The sequence below is a fragment of the Ranitomeya imitator genome, chromosome 1 (genome assembly GCF_032444005.1).
Source record: "Ranitomeya imitator isolate aRanImi1 chromosome 1, aRanImi1.pri, whole genome shotgun sequence".
Classification (NCBI taxonomy): domain Eukaryota; kingdom Metazoa; phylum Chordata; class Amphibia; order Anura; family Dendrobatidae; genus Ranitomeya; species Ranitomeya imitator.
In genome coordinates, this window is record NC_091282.1 from 248,987,968 (window position 1) to 249,004,563 (window position 16,596).

The following is a 16,596-nucleotide window of genomic DNA, read 5'->3' on the forward strand; positions in this document are numbered from 1 at the left end:
CAGAAGCATTTCTGTATTTCAGAGAAAATGTACTTTGTAAGCCGGCTAGGGACAATGTGCCTCCGACACACACACACACACACGGAAGGACCTGTCAGTCAAAGAGTGAGAGCCAGGGAGAAGCTACCAAGAACCCGCCTCTTGGACTAGTCAACAGTGTCATATAGTCCCCAGACGGATTTACAAAGTTTGTGCTCTGAAAAACTGCAAACATGCTCATCTGCAATCATGCAGCCGTGTCCAATTATGCATGTCCCAAAACATCAGACTTCCAATCATATAACGTTGGCATATGCTAGTATAGAATTGCCATTTATTGAGTTAATGCACTAAAGGGAGCTGAATAACACACCAAGTATTAAATTAAAGTGACTGTACGGATTGATTGACAGGAGCTCAAAATGCTATACAAGACACTACCCTACAGATCTTACCGAGATGTTAAAACTTCGCTGATTTTCAGTTGAGCTCCATTTTTGTGAAGTTTTAATCTGTGACTACACTTTGCTACGGGGAGTCTGAGGTGGTCTGAGACGCCTTCTGTCTCCTCATTGGCTCAGGCTCCTGCTCTCGCCCTCTTCCCGGCAGCTTTGACTAATATTTGTTGCTCTGTATAAATACAAGTCCAGCACAAGACCACCAAAAAGGCAGTGAAATAAGAGGATTATAACACGTACAACTAAAACTACCAACACTGATACATATATACCGAGGCAAATGAGGCTTTGATAGGGAGAAACTTGGAAAGTCATTATTGTGATTTTTTTTAGTGGGTGAGGTGGGCAACTTCATGCTAATACAACTCTGCAACTGTATCACTTTCTCTTTTTTTTCCTGTCTTACTGATAAAAATAACATTTGTTTGGGGCTTCATATCATCGTGATTTTAGTAAGTCTAAGTTCATATTGCGTTTCGCCCAAAAGAGGAATTCATCTTGCCGAAGCATCCATTTATCGGATACATCACAAGTTTTTCATGGCTTATTTGTCACTTGGATCCTAATAAAGCCTATGGGTGATGGATACCGCAGCTAGACAATCATCACCAATAAGGGATAATGCAATCTCTTTAAAAGGGGTTGTCCCCTTTCAGTTAATTTTTGGTCCATGCAGGAAGTCTAGTGTATATTATAATGGTGAAAGGAGACTACAGTGTGATCTCTTTTATACTAAACCTGCCAATGGACAAACATTAACTGAAATAAGACAACTCATTTAAAGGAAAGCGGTCACTAAAAAAAAAAAAAAAAGCGGCCATTGACCGGTGACTGAACTAGAGCCAGCTCCACCACCATGACTACAATGGGAAATATGCAAATGCATGTAGAAAAGCCACGGAGACACGATCACGTGTTTCTCAACGCAAGCAATAAATAGCCAGGTCTTTCACCGGGAAGGAACAACCACGGGAAGGGCAGCATGCAAAAAGGAAAACCACCTATGCCAAAACATGGTATTCATCCACAGACAGCTGTTTCGGGGTATTTGCCCCACATCAGTGTGGAGTAGGAAACTGGCTATTAGGAGCAGTGCCTAGTAAAAGGACTATAAACATAAGGATGAATGACCTCGGGGAGATCAAAACATCCAACACCACGGAGACACCATCACGTGTTTCTCAACATAGAGATCCAGAACACTGCCCCCATCCCTTATGGGAAACATGCAATATACAATGGGAATACTGCTGGGGAGAATAAAGTTCATTTTCTGCCCGAAGAGTAAGGCTACTTGCAGGTATCGGGCAGCATAATAACACCATTAGCCTGCAGATTAACCGCATATCCGCAGTTTAATATTTTTCTTCTAGTGACAGGTTCCCTTTAATGTGTAAAGGTACCGTCACACATAACGATATCGTTAACGATATTGTTGCTTTTTGTGACGTAGCAACGATATCGTTAACGAAATCGTTATGTGTGACAGCGACCAACGATCAGGCCCCTGCTGGGAGATCGTTGGTCGCTGGGGAAAGTCCAGGACTTTATTTCGTCGCTGGATCTCCCGCTGACATCGCTGAATTGGCGTGTGTGACGCCGATTCAGCGATGTCTTCACTGGTAACCAGGGTAAATATCGGGTTACTAAGCGCGGCCCTACGCTTAGCAACCCGATGTTTACCCTGGTTACCCGGGGACTTCGGGATCGTTGGTCGCTGGAGAGCTGTCTGTGTGACAGCTCTCCAGCGACCAAACAGCGACGCTGCAGCGATCGGGATCGTTGTCTAGATCGCTGCAGCGTCGCTAAATGTGACGGTACCTTTAGTCATGAAAAGCCATTGAAAAACCTATTGTGCCAAGTTGAAAGATGTCTGTGATAGCTGCCATCGGACACCCACAAGTCTCCCAGTGTAGCTGCTAAATGTAAACAAAGAAAAAAAAAAGTGATGTGAACAGGTCCTAAGCAATGATGAAAGATGCAAATATCAAACCATTAAACAAAATTACCTCAATCAACTTAACTACATTAGGATGGTCAAGTTTCTTCAAAATTGCAATTTCCTGGTAGACTCGCTCAATGGGTCCCTTGGCCTGTGAACCCCCATCACCAGGAGCCTTTGTTCCCCTGGGAGGTGGACGACCTATGAAGAGAATAGTGAAGGTTCACATAAAGCTACTGCCACAAAGTAGTACGCATACATATTTTATGTGAGAAAAAATATATTTATATACATATCTATCTATCTAAAATTCAATATCTGTAGTAGCCTGCTCAATACAAATCCACAGTTCTCGCCCAATTTGGGTGAAATTTGGCACGCCCCCTCTCCACCCACAGGAGTAGTATACTGCGCACGTTAAATCTCGCTAGCATCCCCCTGTCATGAGATTGGGCCCCCCAGAAGTTAGGCCCTATATATATATAATGGAGAAATGTGAAGGTGAAAGTAAAAGTGCTGAGGGGAAAACAACAGTTATGACTGAAAGAGTTGCTGACAGCTAAAGGGGCCACCCCACCACACACAACACACAAACATTTCACAAACACCATACAAACATCACAGACAGCACACATAAAAGCAACCCACAAGCACAACACCACACAAATGCCAGAACACTCCACATAAATACCACATGCACACCACCCACACACACGCATGCAAACACACTCAGATGGATGCAACCTACGCACACGGACAAACATTACTGAGCAGCAATATTGTTGTGAAAATGACCGCATACGACATATGCAACGTGTGCAAAGATGTAGGCAGGCTGATTTGAGTTTGGAAGCATTTCACTACAACCCAATTCAAGACTATAGGTCACATCAGAAAGTCATAATTGGCAAAATGGACATAATCTGCAAACATTGTCAAGCAGAGAAGTTCAACTTGGAATCGATTGGTATGTGCTGCTCAAATGGCAGGCAGTTTGCCACCTTTAGTTTAACATAAAAAATATATATATATACATATACAGTATAACATTTACGTGTGTGTGTGTGTGTGTGTGTGTGTGTGTGTGTGTGTGTGTGTGTGTGTGTGTGTATATATATATATATATATATACATACACAAATATGCATACATACATATGCGCACATACTTTGGAGGCATCAAGAGAGACTGCCACTTGAGGGCCTACTGCTTGGATATTGGCATAAAGCCTCCAAAAACTAGAATGTGTGGCTTTATTCAGCATGAATCCTGTTTGGTTGTGGCCGCTTGAGGATAAAATACCTCTTTTGAATCTATTTGTGAGTATATTTTGTAAGGTTTTAATTGTTGCCTGAAGAATCAAAACTGAGCAGGGATAGTCTGGGATCCGTGGTTTGATTAGTACCATTATAGTTGCCTAGTATAATGAGGGTGGCATGCAGACCCCCATTCAAGTTCTATTCAAAGCTTCCTACTATGCAGCAACTATGAAGTAAACGTACACCTATGGCCGCAATTTTTTTTTTTTTTTTTTTTTTTTTTTTAAATCTATGTGTATGGAGGGGATTTGGAACTTTGTATCATAAAAACTAAGCTCTGACTGCTATATGGATAAGATTTCAACTATCCAGACATTTGTTGTGAATCTCTCTCAGGCAAAACTAACAGGTCAATCAAATTCTTATCCTCTCTTTCTGACAACTTTATTTTCCAAAAAGGTAGGAGAGAAAACAAGGGGACCTGCTACCTTGGATCTAATCCTTATAAACAGGGAGGAAATGGTTGAGGAGGTAAGAGTGGCTGGGACCCTAGGAGGTAGCAACTATGCTATTTTAGGATTTTGGATAACTAGAGGAGGAAGACCTGTGAAGACTAAAGGTACCTTCACACTCAGCAACTTTACAACGAGAACGACAACGATCTGTGACGTTGCAGCGTCCTGGATAGCGATCTCGTGTTTGACACGCAGCAGCGATCTGGATCACGCTGTGCCATCGCTGGTCGGAGCTAGAAGTCCAGAACTTAATTTCGTCGTCAGGTCAGCGTGTATCGTCATGTTTGACAGCAAAAGCAACGATGCCAGCAATGTTTTAAATGGAGCTAACAACCAGCGAGAACGATAAGTGAGTCGCCGTTACGTCACTGGATCGCTCCTGCATCGTGGAATTGCTGTGTTTGACATCTCTACAGCGACCTAAACAGCGACGCTCCAGCGATCGTCTCGTTGTCTATATCGCTGCAGCGTCGCTGAGTGTAACGGTACCTTAAGACTTCAAGGTTAGATTTCAGAAAGGCAGATTTTAAGGTAAGGAAAGGGTAAGGAAAGGGTGAATCAAACACTCAAAAACCCCACCTCCATGGCTGAAGATTGTTCCCTCCAAATTCAGGTGACAGTGTCCCTTTAACGATTTACCAACGATCACGACCAGCGATACGACCTGGCCGTGATCGTTGGTAAGTCGTTGTGTGGTCGCTGGAGAGCACAGACAGCTCTCCAGCGACCAACGATGCCGAAGTCCCCGCGTACCCAGGGTAAACATCGGGTTACTAAGCGCAGGGCCGAGCTTAGTAACCCGATGTTTACCCTGGTTACCATTGTAAAAGTAAAAAAAAAAACAAAAAAAAAACACTACATACTTACATTCCTGTCGCGTCCCCCAGCATCAGCTTCCCTGCACTGTGTAAGCGCTGGCCGGAAAGCAGAGCGGTGACGTCACCGCTGTGCTCTGCTTTACAGCCGGCTGGCGCTGACACTGGGGGACGCAGGGAAGCTGACGCTGAGGGACGTGACAGGAATGTAAGTATGTAGTGTTTTTTTTACTTTTACAATGGTAACCAGGGTAAACATCGGGTTACTAAGCGCGGCCCTTCGCTTAGTAACCCGATGTTTACCCTGGTTACCAGTGAAGACATCGCTGAATCGGCATCACACACGCCGATTCAGCGATGTCAGCGGGTGATCCAGCGACGAAATAAAGTCCTGATCATTCCCCAGCGACCAACGATCTCCCAGCAGGGGCCTGATCGTTGGTCGCTGTCACGCATAACGATTTCGTTAACGATATCGTTGCTACGTCACAAAAAGCAACGATATCGTTAACGATATCGTTATGTGTGACGGTACCTTAAACTGATTAAATTTGGTGATGACACAAAGCTAGGAGGGATAGCTAATACTAGGGAAGAGAGAGAAGATTCAAAAAGAAAAATAAACTGGAGCAGTGGGCAGCAACCAACAGAATGGTTTTTAACAGGGAAAAACGCAAAGTACTACATCTGGGCAATAAAAATGAAAAGAAATAGGGCTAAGCAACAGCACATGTAAAAAAGACTTGGATATACTAATAGATCATAATAAACTGAACATGAGCCAACAGTGTGATGCAGCAGCAAAAAAGGCAAATGCAATTCTGGGATGTATTAACCCATTATCTACCAATGTCCTTTTTTGGGACGCCTAATCTTTTGCTTCTAGCAACTAAGATTTTATAATTAGGTCTAATTTTTTGTGTTGTATTTGCAAAATGAATGTTTTTAAAATGTCATTGTCATTTTTAATTGAATATTGGGACGCCCTCTTCTGAAAAATCCGTAAAATGAAAATCTCTAATTTGCAAGTAAGGCTACTTTCACACTAGCGTTTTCTGCAATGGGTCACAATGCGTCGTTTTGCTGAAAAAACGCATCCTGCAAAAGTGCTTGCAGGATGCGTTTTTTCCCCATAGACTTGTATTGACGACGCATTGCGACGGATTGCCACACGTCGCATCCGTCGTGCGACGGATGCGTCGTGCTTTGACGGACCGTCGGGAGCAAAAAACGCTACATGTAACTTTTTTGCTCCTGACGGACCGCTTTTTCCGACCACGCATGCGCGGCCGGAACTCCGCCCCCACCTCCCCGCACCTCACAATGGGGCAGCGGATGCGCCGGAGAAATGCATCCGCTGCCTCAGTTGTGCAGTCCATTAAACGCTAGCGTCGGAATCTCTGCCCGACGCATTGCGACGGGGAGATTCCGACGCTAGTGTGAAAGTAGCCTAATGGGTTAACAGAAACATACATACTAGATCACGTGAAGTCATTATTGCCCTCTACTCCTCTTTGGTCAGACCTCATCTGGAATACTGTATCCAGTTTTGGGCACCAAATTTTAAAAAGAGACATCAACAAACTTGAGCAAGTTCAGAGAAGAGCAACCAGAATGGTGACTGGTCTGCAAACCATGTCCTATGAGGAACAGTTACAGGATTTGGGAATGTTTAGCTTGCAAAAAAGAAGACTTAATAGCTGTCTACAAATATCTCAAGGGCTGTCACATTGTAGAAGGATCATCTTTATTCTCATTTGTACAAGGAAAGACTACAAGCAATGGTATGAAGTTGAATGGGAGGATACACAGATTAGATATTCGAAAATAGTTTTTGACAGTTAGGGTGCTCAATGAGTGGAACAGGCTGCCACGCGAGGTGGTGAGTTCTCCTTCCATGAAAGTTTTCAAGCAGAGGCTGGACAGACATCTGTCTGGGATGATTTAGTGAATCCTGCTTTGAGCAGGCGGTTGGACCAGATGATCCACGAGGTCCCATCCAACTCTACCATTCTATGATTCTATGTTAAGAAATTAATTAATTAGCACATCATTTTTTATTTATTTGGAATAAGAAGAAAAAAAAAACGTCATTTAAGTGTGGAATTGCACAAAGGTAATGTAAAACCTACGTGGAAATCCAGCTTGTCTCATTAACTTCTTCTTTGAAAGAACCTTCATTGCCTGTGTTAAAGTGAAAAGAGAATTGCATCAAATGTTATAAAAATAGTAATATAAAGTGATATCGTGTACTTAAGTAAATTATCTATTCTTTGCCATTTTTCAATAATTTATTTTATTTACTCTGGTTATGCACTATACATAAATAAAAAACAAAACAGAATATTCCAAACTAACATTTCAGTATTTCCTCTGGTGAGGACATCGTATCACTTCACAGTAATTACCGCCCAGCACATTTAGGCATCTACGTAGATCACCGCAGTGCCAGACAGCACAGAATGTCCGAGTTATATTTATTTGCTGTCTGTCACCTGAGAGGTGTCATTAATCGTAACCCAAATAAAGGCTAGACACAATATAACTGTATAACGAACGCTCTCGCTTACCAGGAACGTGAAGACATGACACATAGAACAACCACTCACAAATCAATTCTGTCTGCAGAATCATTAAAGAAGTATCTAAATTAAAAATGAACATAACATATAAGGACTGAGCCAGTTTTCATAAAGTGTTTTATTATAGTAGTAATATCCACTTACATAGTATGTGTTATCATATTCATTGTAAGCCAGTTTCACCACTCCATATGAGCCCTGAGGGAGGGAAAAAAAAAAACCTTTAAAATTAGGTCAATTATTTGGATTGGACTGTACTTAATTGCATATTTTGAGGGAAGAATATTAGTCGAATGGGAAACAAAAATCAAATATGTGCAGTCAAGTCATTTCAAGAATTTCATTACAGTGCTTTAATCAACAAAAATTGATATGCTGTAGATAAGCCCCGATTTATCCTGAAAGTTGAGAAAAAGAGGTTAGATTATACTCACCCAGGGGCGGTCTGGTCCGATGGGCATCACGGTCCGGTCCAGGGCCTCCCATCTTCTTATGATGACGTCCTCTTCTGGTCTTCACGCTGCGGCTCCGGCAAAGGCGTACTTTGTCTGCCCTATTGAGGGCAGAGCAAAGTACCGCAGTGCGCAGGTGCCGGGAAAGGTCAGAGAGGCCCGGCACCTGCGCACTGCAGTACTTTGCTCTGCCCTCAACAGGGCAGACAGAGTACGCCTGCGCTGGAGCCGCAGCGTGAAGACAAGAAGATGACATCATCCTATGAGCATAGGAGGCCCCGGACCGCAACGCCCATCGGATCGGACCACCCCTGGGTGAGTATAATATAACCTCTTTTTCTCATCTTTCAGGATACATCCAGGGCTTATCTACAGCATTACAGAATGCTGTAGATAAGCCCCTGATGCCGGTGGGCTTAGCTCATCTTCGATTTTGGGGGTGACAGGTTCTCTTTAGACACAAAAATCATATACCACCATATCACGTTCTTGAAACGTTCATGTCAAATCGGGATTGAAAAAAAAATATAAAAACAAAAAACAGCAGCATTATCCCTTTCACAAACATCGATAGAACATTGGTTCCTTATTCTAGATTGGGTATGCTGTATACTTTTATCACTATTTTTCCTTATTGCAGGGCGTGAACACATATACACACCCTTGTAAACTACATAGTAAGATCAGAAGAATAAATTACTAGTTTTATACTAATCCTCCTAGTTTGTACACATAGATCATATGATATGGTGTTAGTATAATGTAGACAGCAGGCTTTCTAGCATTTTATGATGTGGTGACTACCTTAGAAAACGACAAAAGAAACAACACCCCAGCTTTCTTAACATGTTTTTTTGCAAATACATGTATTCTCCATGACATAAAACATATCTTTAAAGAACGGTGTCCCCCGTGCTCTTCCTCAACCTAGAAATGTATATAAATTGACAAGTTGTTGTATATAAATTACCAGTTGGGGGCATCTCACCAAAATAATTTAACATTGTCCAGCCAGAGCAAACAGACCACATACATGCTGCTGCGAGATGGGGAACAGCAACACAAAGTTGTCAATATATTCAAACATTTCTAGGAGGAATAACAGAAGAATGGCACAGAGCAGAGTTAAAGACCCCTTAAAAAAAGTAGCCCCTAGAGCTGATCTCAGGACCCGCTGACCCCAAGATTCACTTTCAGGAGCTGAATTTTATGTGTTAATTCAGGGAATGTGAATATCCATCTGGTTTCATCCTAAACCACCCTATTGAGTGATCTGTGTCATCTCATGATTTGATTGTTACTTCCCGAATTGTGCTGGTATCTGCTCTATCTACAGAAAAAAAATAGAACATGGCACAAACCACATTTTGCTATATATGATTATTATCATTATTATATGCTTAGAAAAGTTTACATTTACTAATTATATATTATATAATACACACAAAAATAAATGAAAACTTTTCTTTAAGCAAAACATAATTGGGCATTTTGACCGTCCAAAAATAAAACACAGCAGAAAAAAAATGTCCTGTAACCTGTAGAAGTGGTCCTCAGTCTAGAAGAATTTCAAGATTTTACAACCCAGATATATATAGAACATTGATGGTCACGGTCACATTCACTCACCTTACCAATCTCATCTTTAAGCTTATATTGGTTGAGCTGAACACAATCCTTTTAAAAATAAAGGAGAAAAAAAATCTTATTATTACAATAACAGGGATAGAAACAGTCAACAACTTAAGATTTTATTTGTTTGCGTGACCCTTAAGGACTTTTGCGTTAGAAAGTAGCTGGTTTAAGAAGTAGAGACTAGGGAAGGGTAAATGCCCACGATTTGGAGTTGCTGTGGTTTAATGATGTGTATTTATGCAGCGTCAAACCCGCAGCAGCCAGATGTTACAGCATAGTGGAGGGGATTTCTAGAAACCCTATGCCCACTATGTGTGTATGTGCACCTGCGGATCACCCGCAGAGACTGACATGCTGTGCGTCTTTCAAGACCGCAGCATGTCAACTTCTTTAGCGGAAACTAAAGTTTCCGCAACAGAAATGTAAAATCAATAGAATGTATTGAATGTGGTAAATGCTTATTAATAATCCATTTCCTTTTACTCCAATCACATTTTTTATTGAACTCACACTTTACCCGAGGACTTGTCACTTTCTAAAAAAATTAGAGTCAAATAACTTGGAAAAATCCCTGAGCTTGCCGGATTATGCCACCCTTTTCCTATTTTGTAGTGTGTTGCTCCATGGCAGAGACATTAACATTTGTTGCTTTTGAAGCACAGTATGTGAAATCTCTGCCTGCAGACCAACTGTGCATTTCTTCAGTCTTCTCTGGCAGCGTGTGCTTTCACCCCTCCCAGCCAGATTCTGTCACTCACAGCTCAGCAGCTCGTCTAGAGGTCTCAGATGCTGCTAAGCTATGATTAGCAGCATCGGGGAGGGAGCGTACGACCCTAGAGAAAACTATGAAGAAACGGCCAGTTGACATGCAGGCAGAAACTTACCCTACTGTGCTCTAAAAAGCAAAAAATATTAATGTTTCTGCAATGGAGTGGCATAGCACACAAAAAGGAATGGAAGAATCAGGGATTTTTACAAGGGATTTAACCGGTCCTTTTTAAAGGACATGATACAACAAAACAATGTAAGAACATACATACTGTGTATTTGTGGTTTGTGATACATATATAACATTTAACAAATATTTAAACACAGCTACAAATAGAAACAATGGTACAAATAATTGTACATTCCCAAACCAGAACTAAAGCCATTTGCTTATTGGAATTATGGATGGGAATAGCGGGAAGACGATGACTTAGAACATGCTACAGTTAAAAAAAAAAATGCTGCAAGTCATTTAAAAATAATGCACCGTTTTCTGATACAATGTGCAAATCGAGATTTGATAAATTTTTATTCACACAGAACGTCACCATCCCGTACTTGGGTACACCTTGACATTGGTGGGATGAATTGTATGGTTTTTTTTTTTTTAACCAAAAACGGTGTTTACAAGTACCTAATGTTATTTATATGCACTATTGCTTTTAATTACGGTATATTATTTACAGCAGGGCATTTATTTATTTAGTTTCTGTCTTGGGTTGTGTCTATTTTTCAGCCATTATGAACATGCTCCTATTTTGAATGCATATCAAATTGTCTCCAGTTCGTTTTTCGTCAGTTTAGTTTTAGTTTAGTTTTTTTTTCAGTATAGATTTACATTGTAGTCAATATAATCTAGGCATTGCAGTTTTATTATAGGGTTTCTCTATTGACTAGTGGTGTAAAAACTCTGTATTTATTGTAATGGGGATACTCCCCGTGGGTTTAAGAACCCAACTCTTTGCTTCTTTCTTTACCAGTGATAGCTTACCACTTCCTGTTTTCGATTGTTCAGGAGCTGGCGGTTGGAGTTGTTTGTGTGCGTTTCTCCTAATCCTCCTTTCATTTGGTTTGTCTCACCTACTCCTTCCTCGATTCCCACTTAGTCATTTTGTTTGTGTATTTGTACGATTGTGGTTTGCCTTTATCCCTGTTTGTTTTCCCGTCTGCCTTGTTTGTGTTATTCCATATACGTCTGTCCCATTCCTCCCTATTTGGGGGAGGAAATAGATAAGCGTTCATACAGGAGCGTACGATACCCCAGCACACCCACCATCAAAGGTAATATGGGGGACAGGGATAGCCTAGGGTTCCCCTAACTTGACGGACAGGATAGGAGCCCATGGAAATCCTACGTCAATATTGTGACATTTATACACTGATGTACAATGTAGTCAAGCTACAGCTGTGAGCCACATTGCTACTAGATCATATAAATTGTTTCACAAACTCTAGCCCTTTAGGGTCCCCAACAGTTAAGGTTTACAGAATTTCCTTATTATTGCAAAGGTGATGGAATTATCATTAACAAGTCAAAAATTGCTATAGGTTCTCTCACTTTTGCAATACTAAGGAAATCCTGAAAACATGATCTGTTAGGTTGCTGTGAGGACCGCAATATGGGAAACCCCAATGTACACAAACCCCAAAAATTAGACAACTCAGCCAAATGCTTCTTTGTTCAACTATTTCTACCGTCTCCACCATACACATGGATATTCGGCTTGGATAAGCATTGTAATCATGTTTATTCATAAAGAGAGACGTTGTGGGGCCTAATAATCATAAAAAGTGATCATTATGCCATCAGGTAGTAGGAAGTTCGCAGTTCTCTGGTCAGTCTGCCATGGAATACCAACATGGCTGTTGGACCAGGGACCTGTGAATCATTTTGCTCAACTCTAATCCCACCAATATCGAAATGTTCAGCCAACAGTAAAGTATATGGAGACCTTAACACACTTGAATTGGCTTGCTAGTCAAAATTTAAACAATTCCACGAGGTTATGAACGGTCAAGGTTTTTAATCCCACAGAACTGTGAATTGTAAACATACATATGTACCTGAAAACCTGTAATTGAAACCCGATTTGACTCAATTGTTGGCCTTCGTGGCAAACGAGGAGAAGACTGCGGTGACGTCACGGGAGAATATGGAAGGGATGGGTAAATATATCGTCCATTTACATCTGTGTTATCATTTGGAGACTGAGCAGATGGAGAACGTTCTTGTAGTGAAAGTTTTCTATTGGTCATGTTGAGTTTGACTCTTTGATCTTTATTATCTTTTACAATCCCTTCCATGCCTTCTGTTATAAATCCACTTTCAGTAAGTCTATCAAAATCAGGTAGTTCCCGGCAGTTCTCCGCAGGTTCTTCCACTTGCTTGCCAGTTTGTCCATTCTGGCCACAGTCCCTCTCAGAGATGCTGGATTCATAGTCAGTGACCACGATAACAGATTCCATCCCTAGGTCTAAACTCAGTGCTGAGAAACTACAGACTATGCGAGGCTGACTTGATGTTTCATGGTCATCTTGCAGGATGGACCTCTCAGAAGAAGCCCTCTTGGACACGCATGATGACATGGTTACCACACGTCATGCAGTCCTTTAATGTGATCCCATTGGAATCTAGAAAGGAAAAAAGAAAAAAGTAATAATAATAATAATAATAATAATAATAATAATAATAATAAAAAGACAAGGGACAATGGTAGAAAGCTCAAGTTTAGCCATTATTTACATAGTGCCCAGGTATAAACCGAACATTTCAAAGAGACCAAATACCAAAGTGTGTGTGAATTTGACGTATTTGAAGAAAATTGCACATTTCAAACAAAATATGGAGATTCCTTCAAATTCCCCGCTTGCGACATCCCACTAGTAACCACTATAACCACTAGTTATGTACCAGTTGGCACGGATGCTACATCAAAACACTGATAACATCTACAAATCTCCTTCAGGCTATATTCAACTGCAGCATTTAGCAGTGTTTTTTATGCAAATAAAAGATGCATTTAAAAAAAAAAAAAAAAAAAAAGCATCATGTGTACGCCTTTTCCCTTCACTGAATTTGAGAACTGCAGTATTTCAGTTCTTTCAGGTTTTTGTAACTTTTTTTTGTTTGTATCTAATCATTTTTACTGACAAGACAGCAGTTTTTGGCTGGAAAAAAACAAAACAAAACACCACACAGCAAAAATGCTGCGCGTGAACGTAGCCTGACAGTATGTACACGGATCAGTTCACTCTCACATCCCTCAGGTGTCTAAAGAAAGGGAGAGAACGACAGCTCAATAGTGGCGGCTGATCGTTAGGCCGCGCGAGTCAATGTGACTCAAGCTTCAGGAGAACCGGCACTGGCATTACAGGAATGGCGCCAATCCTGGAAATGACCATAGGGTATTTATTTTACATTGTGGAATATAGTATTCAAGAAGGGTTTCCACAAGCAGTGAAGAGTCCTTTAAAAAGAAAAAAACAAAACAAAAAAAAAACACCGCAACACAGTACTAGCTGTGTATTGTACAAGTCTTTGTGCATTGCAGCCAGCTTCTTCCTGTCCTGATTCAGTTTATATGCCTTTCCTTATGCGAGTACATATGCATAACAAGACAAACTAAAGGTACCGTCACACTAGACGATATCGCTAGCGATCCGTGACGTTGCAGCGTCCTCGCTAGCGATATCGTCCAGTGTGACAGGCAGCAGCGATCAGGCCCCTGCTGTGCTGTCGCTGGTCGGGGAAGAAAGTCCAGAACTTTATTTGGTCGCTAGACTCCCCGCAGACATCGCTGAATCGGCGTGTGTGACACCGATTCAGCGATGTCTTCACTGGTAACCAGGGTAAACATCGGGTAACTAAGCGCAGGGCCGCGCTTAGTAACCCGATGTTTACCCTGGTTACCATCCTAAAAGTAAAAAAAACAAACAGTACATACTTACCTACAGCCGTCTGTCCTCCAGCGCTGTGCTCTGCACTCCTCCTGTACTGGCTGTGAGCGTCGGTCAGCCGGAAAGCAGAGCGGTGACGTCACCGCTCTGCTTTCCGGCCGCTGTGCTCACACAGCCAGTACAGGAGGAGTGCAGAGCACAGCGCTGGAGGACAGACGGCTGTAGGTAAGTATGTACTGTTTGTTTTTTTTACTTTTAGGATGGTAACCAGGGTAAACATCGGGTTACTAAGCGCGGCCCTGCGCTTAGTTACCCGATGTTTACCCTGGTTACCGGCATCGTTGGTCGCTGGAGAGCGGTCTGTGTGACAGCTCTCCAGCGACCAAACAGCGACGCTGCAGCGATCCGGATCGTTGTCGGTATTAGTGTGACGGTACCTTAAGCTGCAATGAAGCAACTTATCACTACAAGATAGCCATCAGTGCAATTGTTGTAAAGTGACATTTCTCCCTATGAAGCCACAGGTAGGGTATGTCGGCCGGAGACTACATCAGACTGGTCAGCAGAGATACATAGGAATCATCTGGCTTTTCAAAGAAAATACTTATTTTAAAACACTGAGAGTCAAACACACCTGGCTGCAACAGTGCAGCCACTCTCATGTTGCCCGCGGTTTATGCAGCATAAATCCAATGAACGGTTCCCTATAATCCTCTGCCACGTCAGCAATGGTATGCCGAACATACACATTACCACTTCAGTGAATTAATTGGCCTCAGTAGCAACTGTAGCATATAGAACATGACACCACTAAGGCCTTGTTTACCAGATCCCTTGGGGTGTCCTTGCATCTAGCGTTTAACCCATGTTCATGGATCGGAATTTATGCAGGGTATCCAGGTTGAGGCCACAGAGTCGGCTTCTAGATGACTGGCAGTAGAAGTCAAGTAACCGGGTTAGAACCAAGAGGGAAGTTAAGGTACAAGATCAGAAAATAATGGTCAGGAAACAGGCCGCGGTCAGACAACAGGAATACAAACAAGCTAGAGAAGATAAACTCAACTGTCAGCGGGAGTCAGAGGTTCAGGACATTAAGGCTGTGTGCACACGTTGCTGATTTTTCGCGCTTTTTTCACAATAAAAACGCCATAAAACCGCAAAAAAACAGCATACAATATGCATCCCATCATTTATAATGAATTCCACATGTTTTGTGTACATGATGCGTTTTTTTCCACACAAAAAACGCTTCGCGGTAAAAAACGCAGCATGTTCATTATTTTTGTGTGTTTTTTGCGGATTTCCCACTATAAAATGTATTGGGAAATGTCTGGAAAAAACCGCATCAAAAACGCGCAAAAAAACGAATGCAGATTTCTTGCAGAAAATGTCAAGTTTTTCTCAGGAACTTTCTGCACGAAATCCTGAACGTGTGCACATAGCCTAAAAGGGAACTCTTTCAGCACAGAATGACTGCTTCAACCAAGTCCCACCGTTTGGTGCTTCACAGCGTGGCCAATCATTTATATACACCATCCCACCTGCTTGGTTACCATCTATCTTCACCCTTTTCCGACCCTACGAAGCCAGAGCTGTCAATTATAGAAGTGGAGGATGAAAATTGAGGGGAAAACAAGTAAGTGGGAAGGTGCATTTAAATAATTGATCCAGATGTGAAGCACTGAGGGTATGTGCACACATTCAGGTTAAAAATGCATAGAAAACGCCTACATATGCATCCTATCATTTAGAATGCATTCTGCAATTTTTGTGCACATGATGCGTTTTTTTTCCACAAAAAAAACGCATTGCGGTAAAAAAAAAAAAGCAGCATGTTCATTAATTTTGCGGATTTTCTGCGTTTTTCCCGCTATTCTATGCATTTGGAAAAAACGCAAGAAAAACAGCATAAAAACCGCGAAAAAAAACGCATGCGGATTTCTGGCAGAAATGTCAGGTTTTTTGTCAGGAAAATTTCTGCCAGAAATCCTGACGTGTGCACATACCCTGAGCGCTTGCACTTGATTTCAACAGTCATTCTGTGTTGACAGAGTCACTTTAGGGTTATGTGCACACGTCAGGATTTCTGGCAGAAATTTTCCTGACAAAAACCTGACATTTCTGCCAGAAATCCGCATGCGTTTTTTTTTCGCGGTTTTGATGCGTTTTTTATGCGTTTTTTCCAAATGCATAGAATAGCGGGAAAAACGCAGAAAATGTGCAAAATTAATGAACATGCTGCTTTTTTTTACCGCAATGCGTTTTTTTTTGCGGAAAAAAACGCATCATGTGCA

At 41.7% G+C, this 16,596-nt stretch overlaps 1 protein-coding gene across 3 annotated transcripts in view; it reads right to left on the minus strand.

Annotated features, from left to right (window-relative positions):
* Positions 1-16,596, minus strand: part of CAMKK2 (calcium/calmodulin dependent protein kinase kinase 2) — a 159,974-nt gene that overhangs the window by 84,292 nt on the left and 59,086 nt on the right. For all 3 annotated transcript variants that reach the window (XR_011318598.1, XM_069755392.1, XM_069755405.1), the window contains exons 2-6: positions 12,470-13,036; positions 9,632-9,679; positions 7,695-7,748; positions 7,101-7,152; positions 2,447-2,580 (exon numbers count right to left, since the gene is read on the minus strand). Coding sequence is in view for 2 of the 3 variants with exons in the window: in XM_069755392.1 (XP_069611493.1) it covers positions 2,447-2,580; positions 7,101-7,152; positions 7,695-7,748; positions 9,632-9,679; positions 12,470-12,991 (810 nt within the window). In the remaining variant the exon portion in view is untranslated. The remainder of the gene's footprint in view (positions 1-2,446; positions 2,581-7,100; positions 7,153-7,694; positions 7,749-9,631; positions 9,680-12,469; positions 13,037-16,596) is intronic.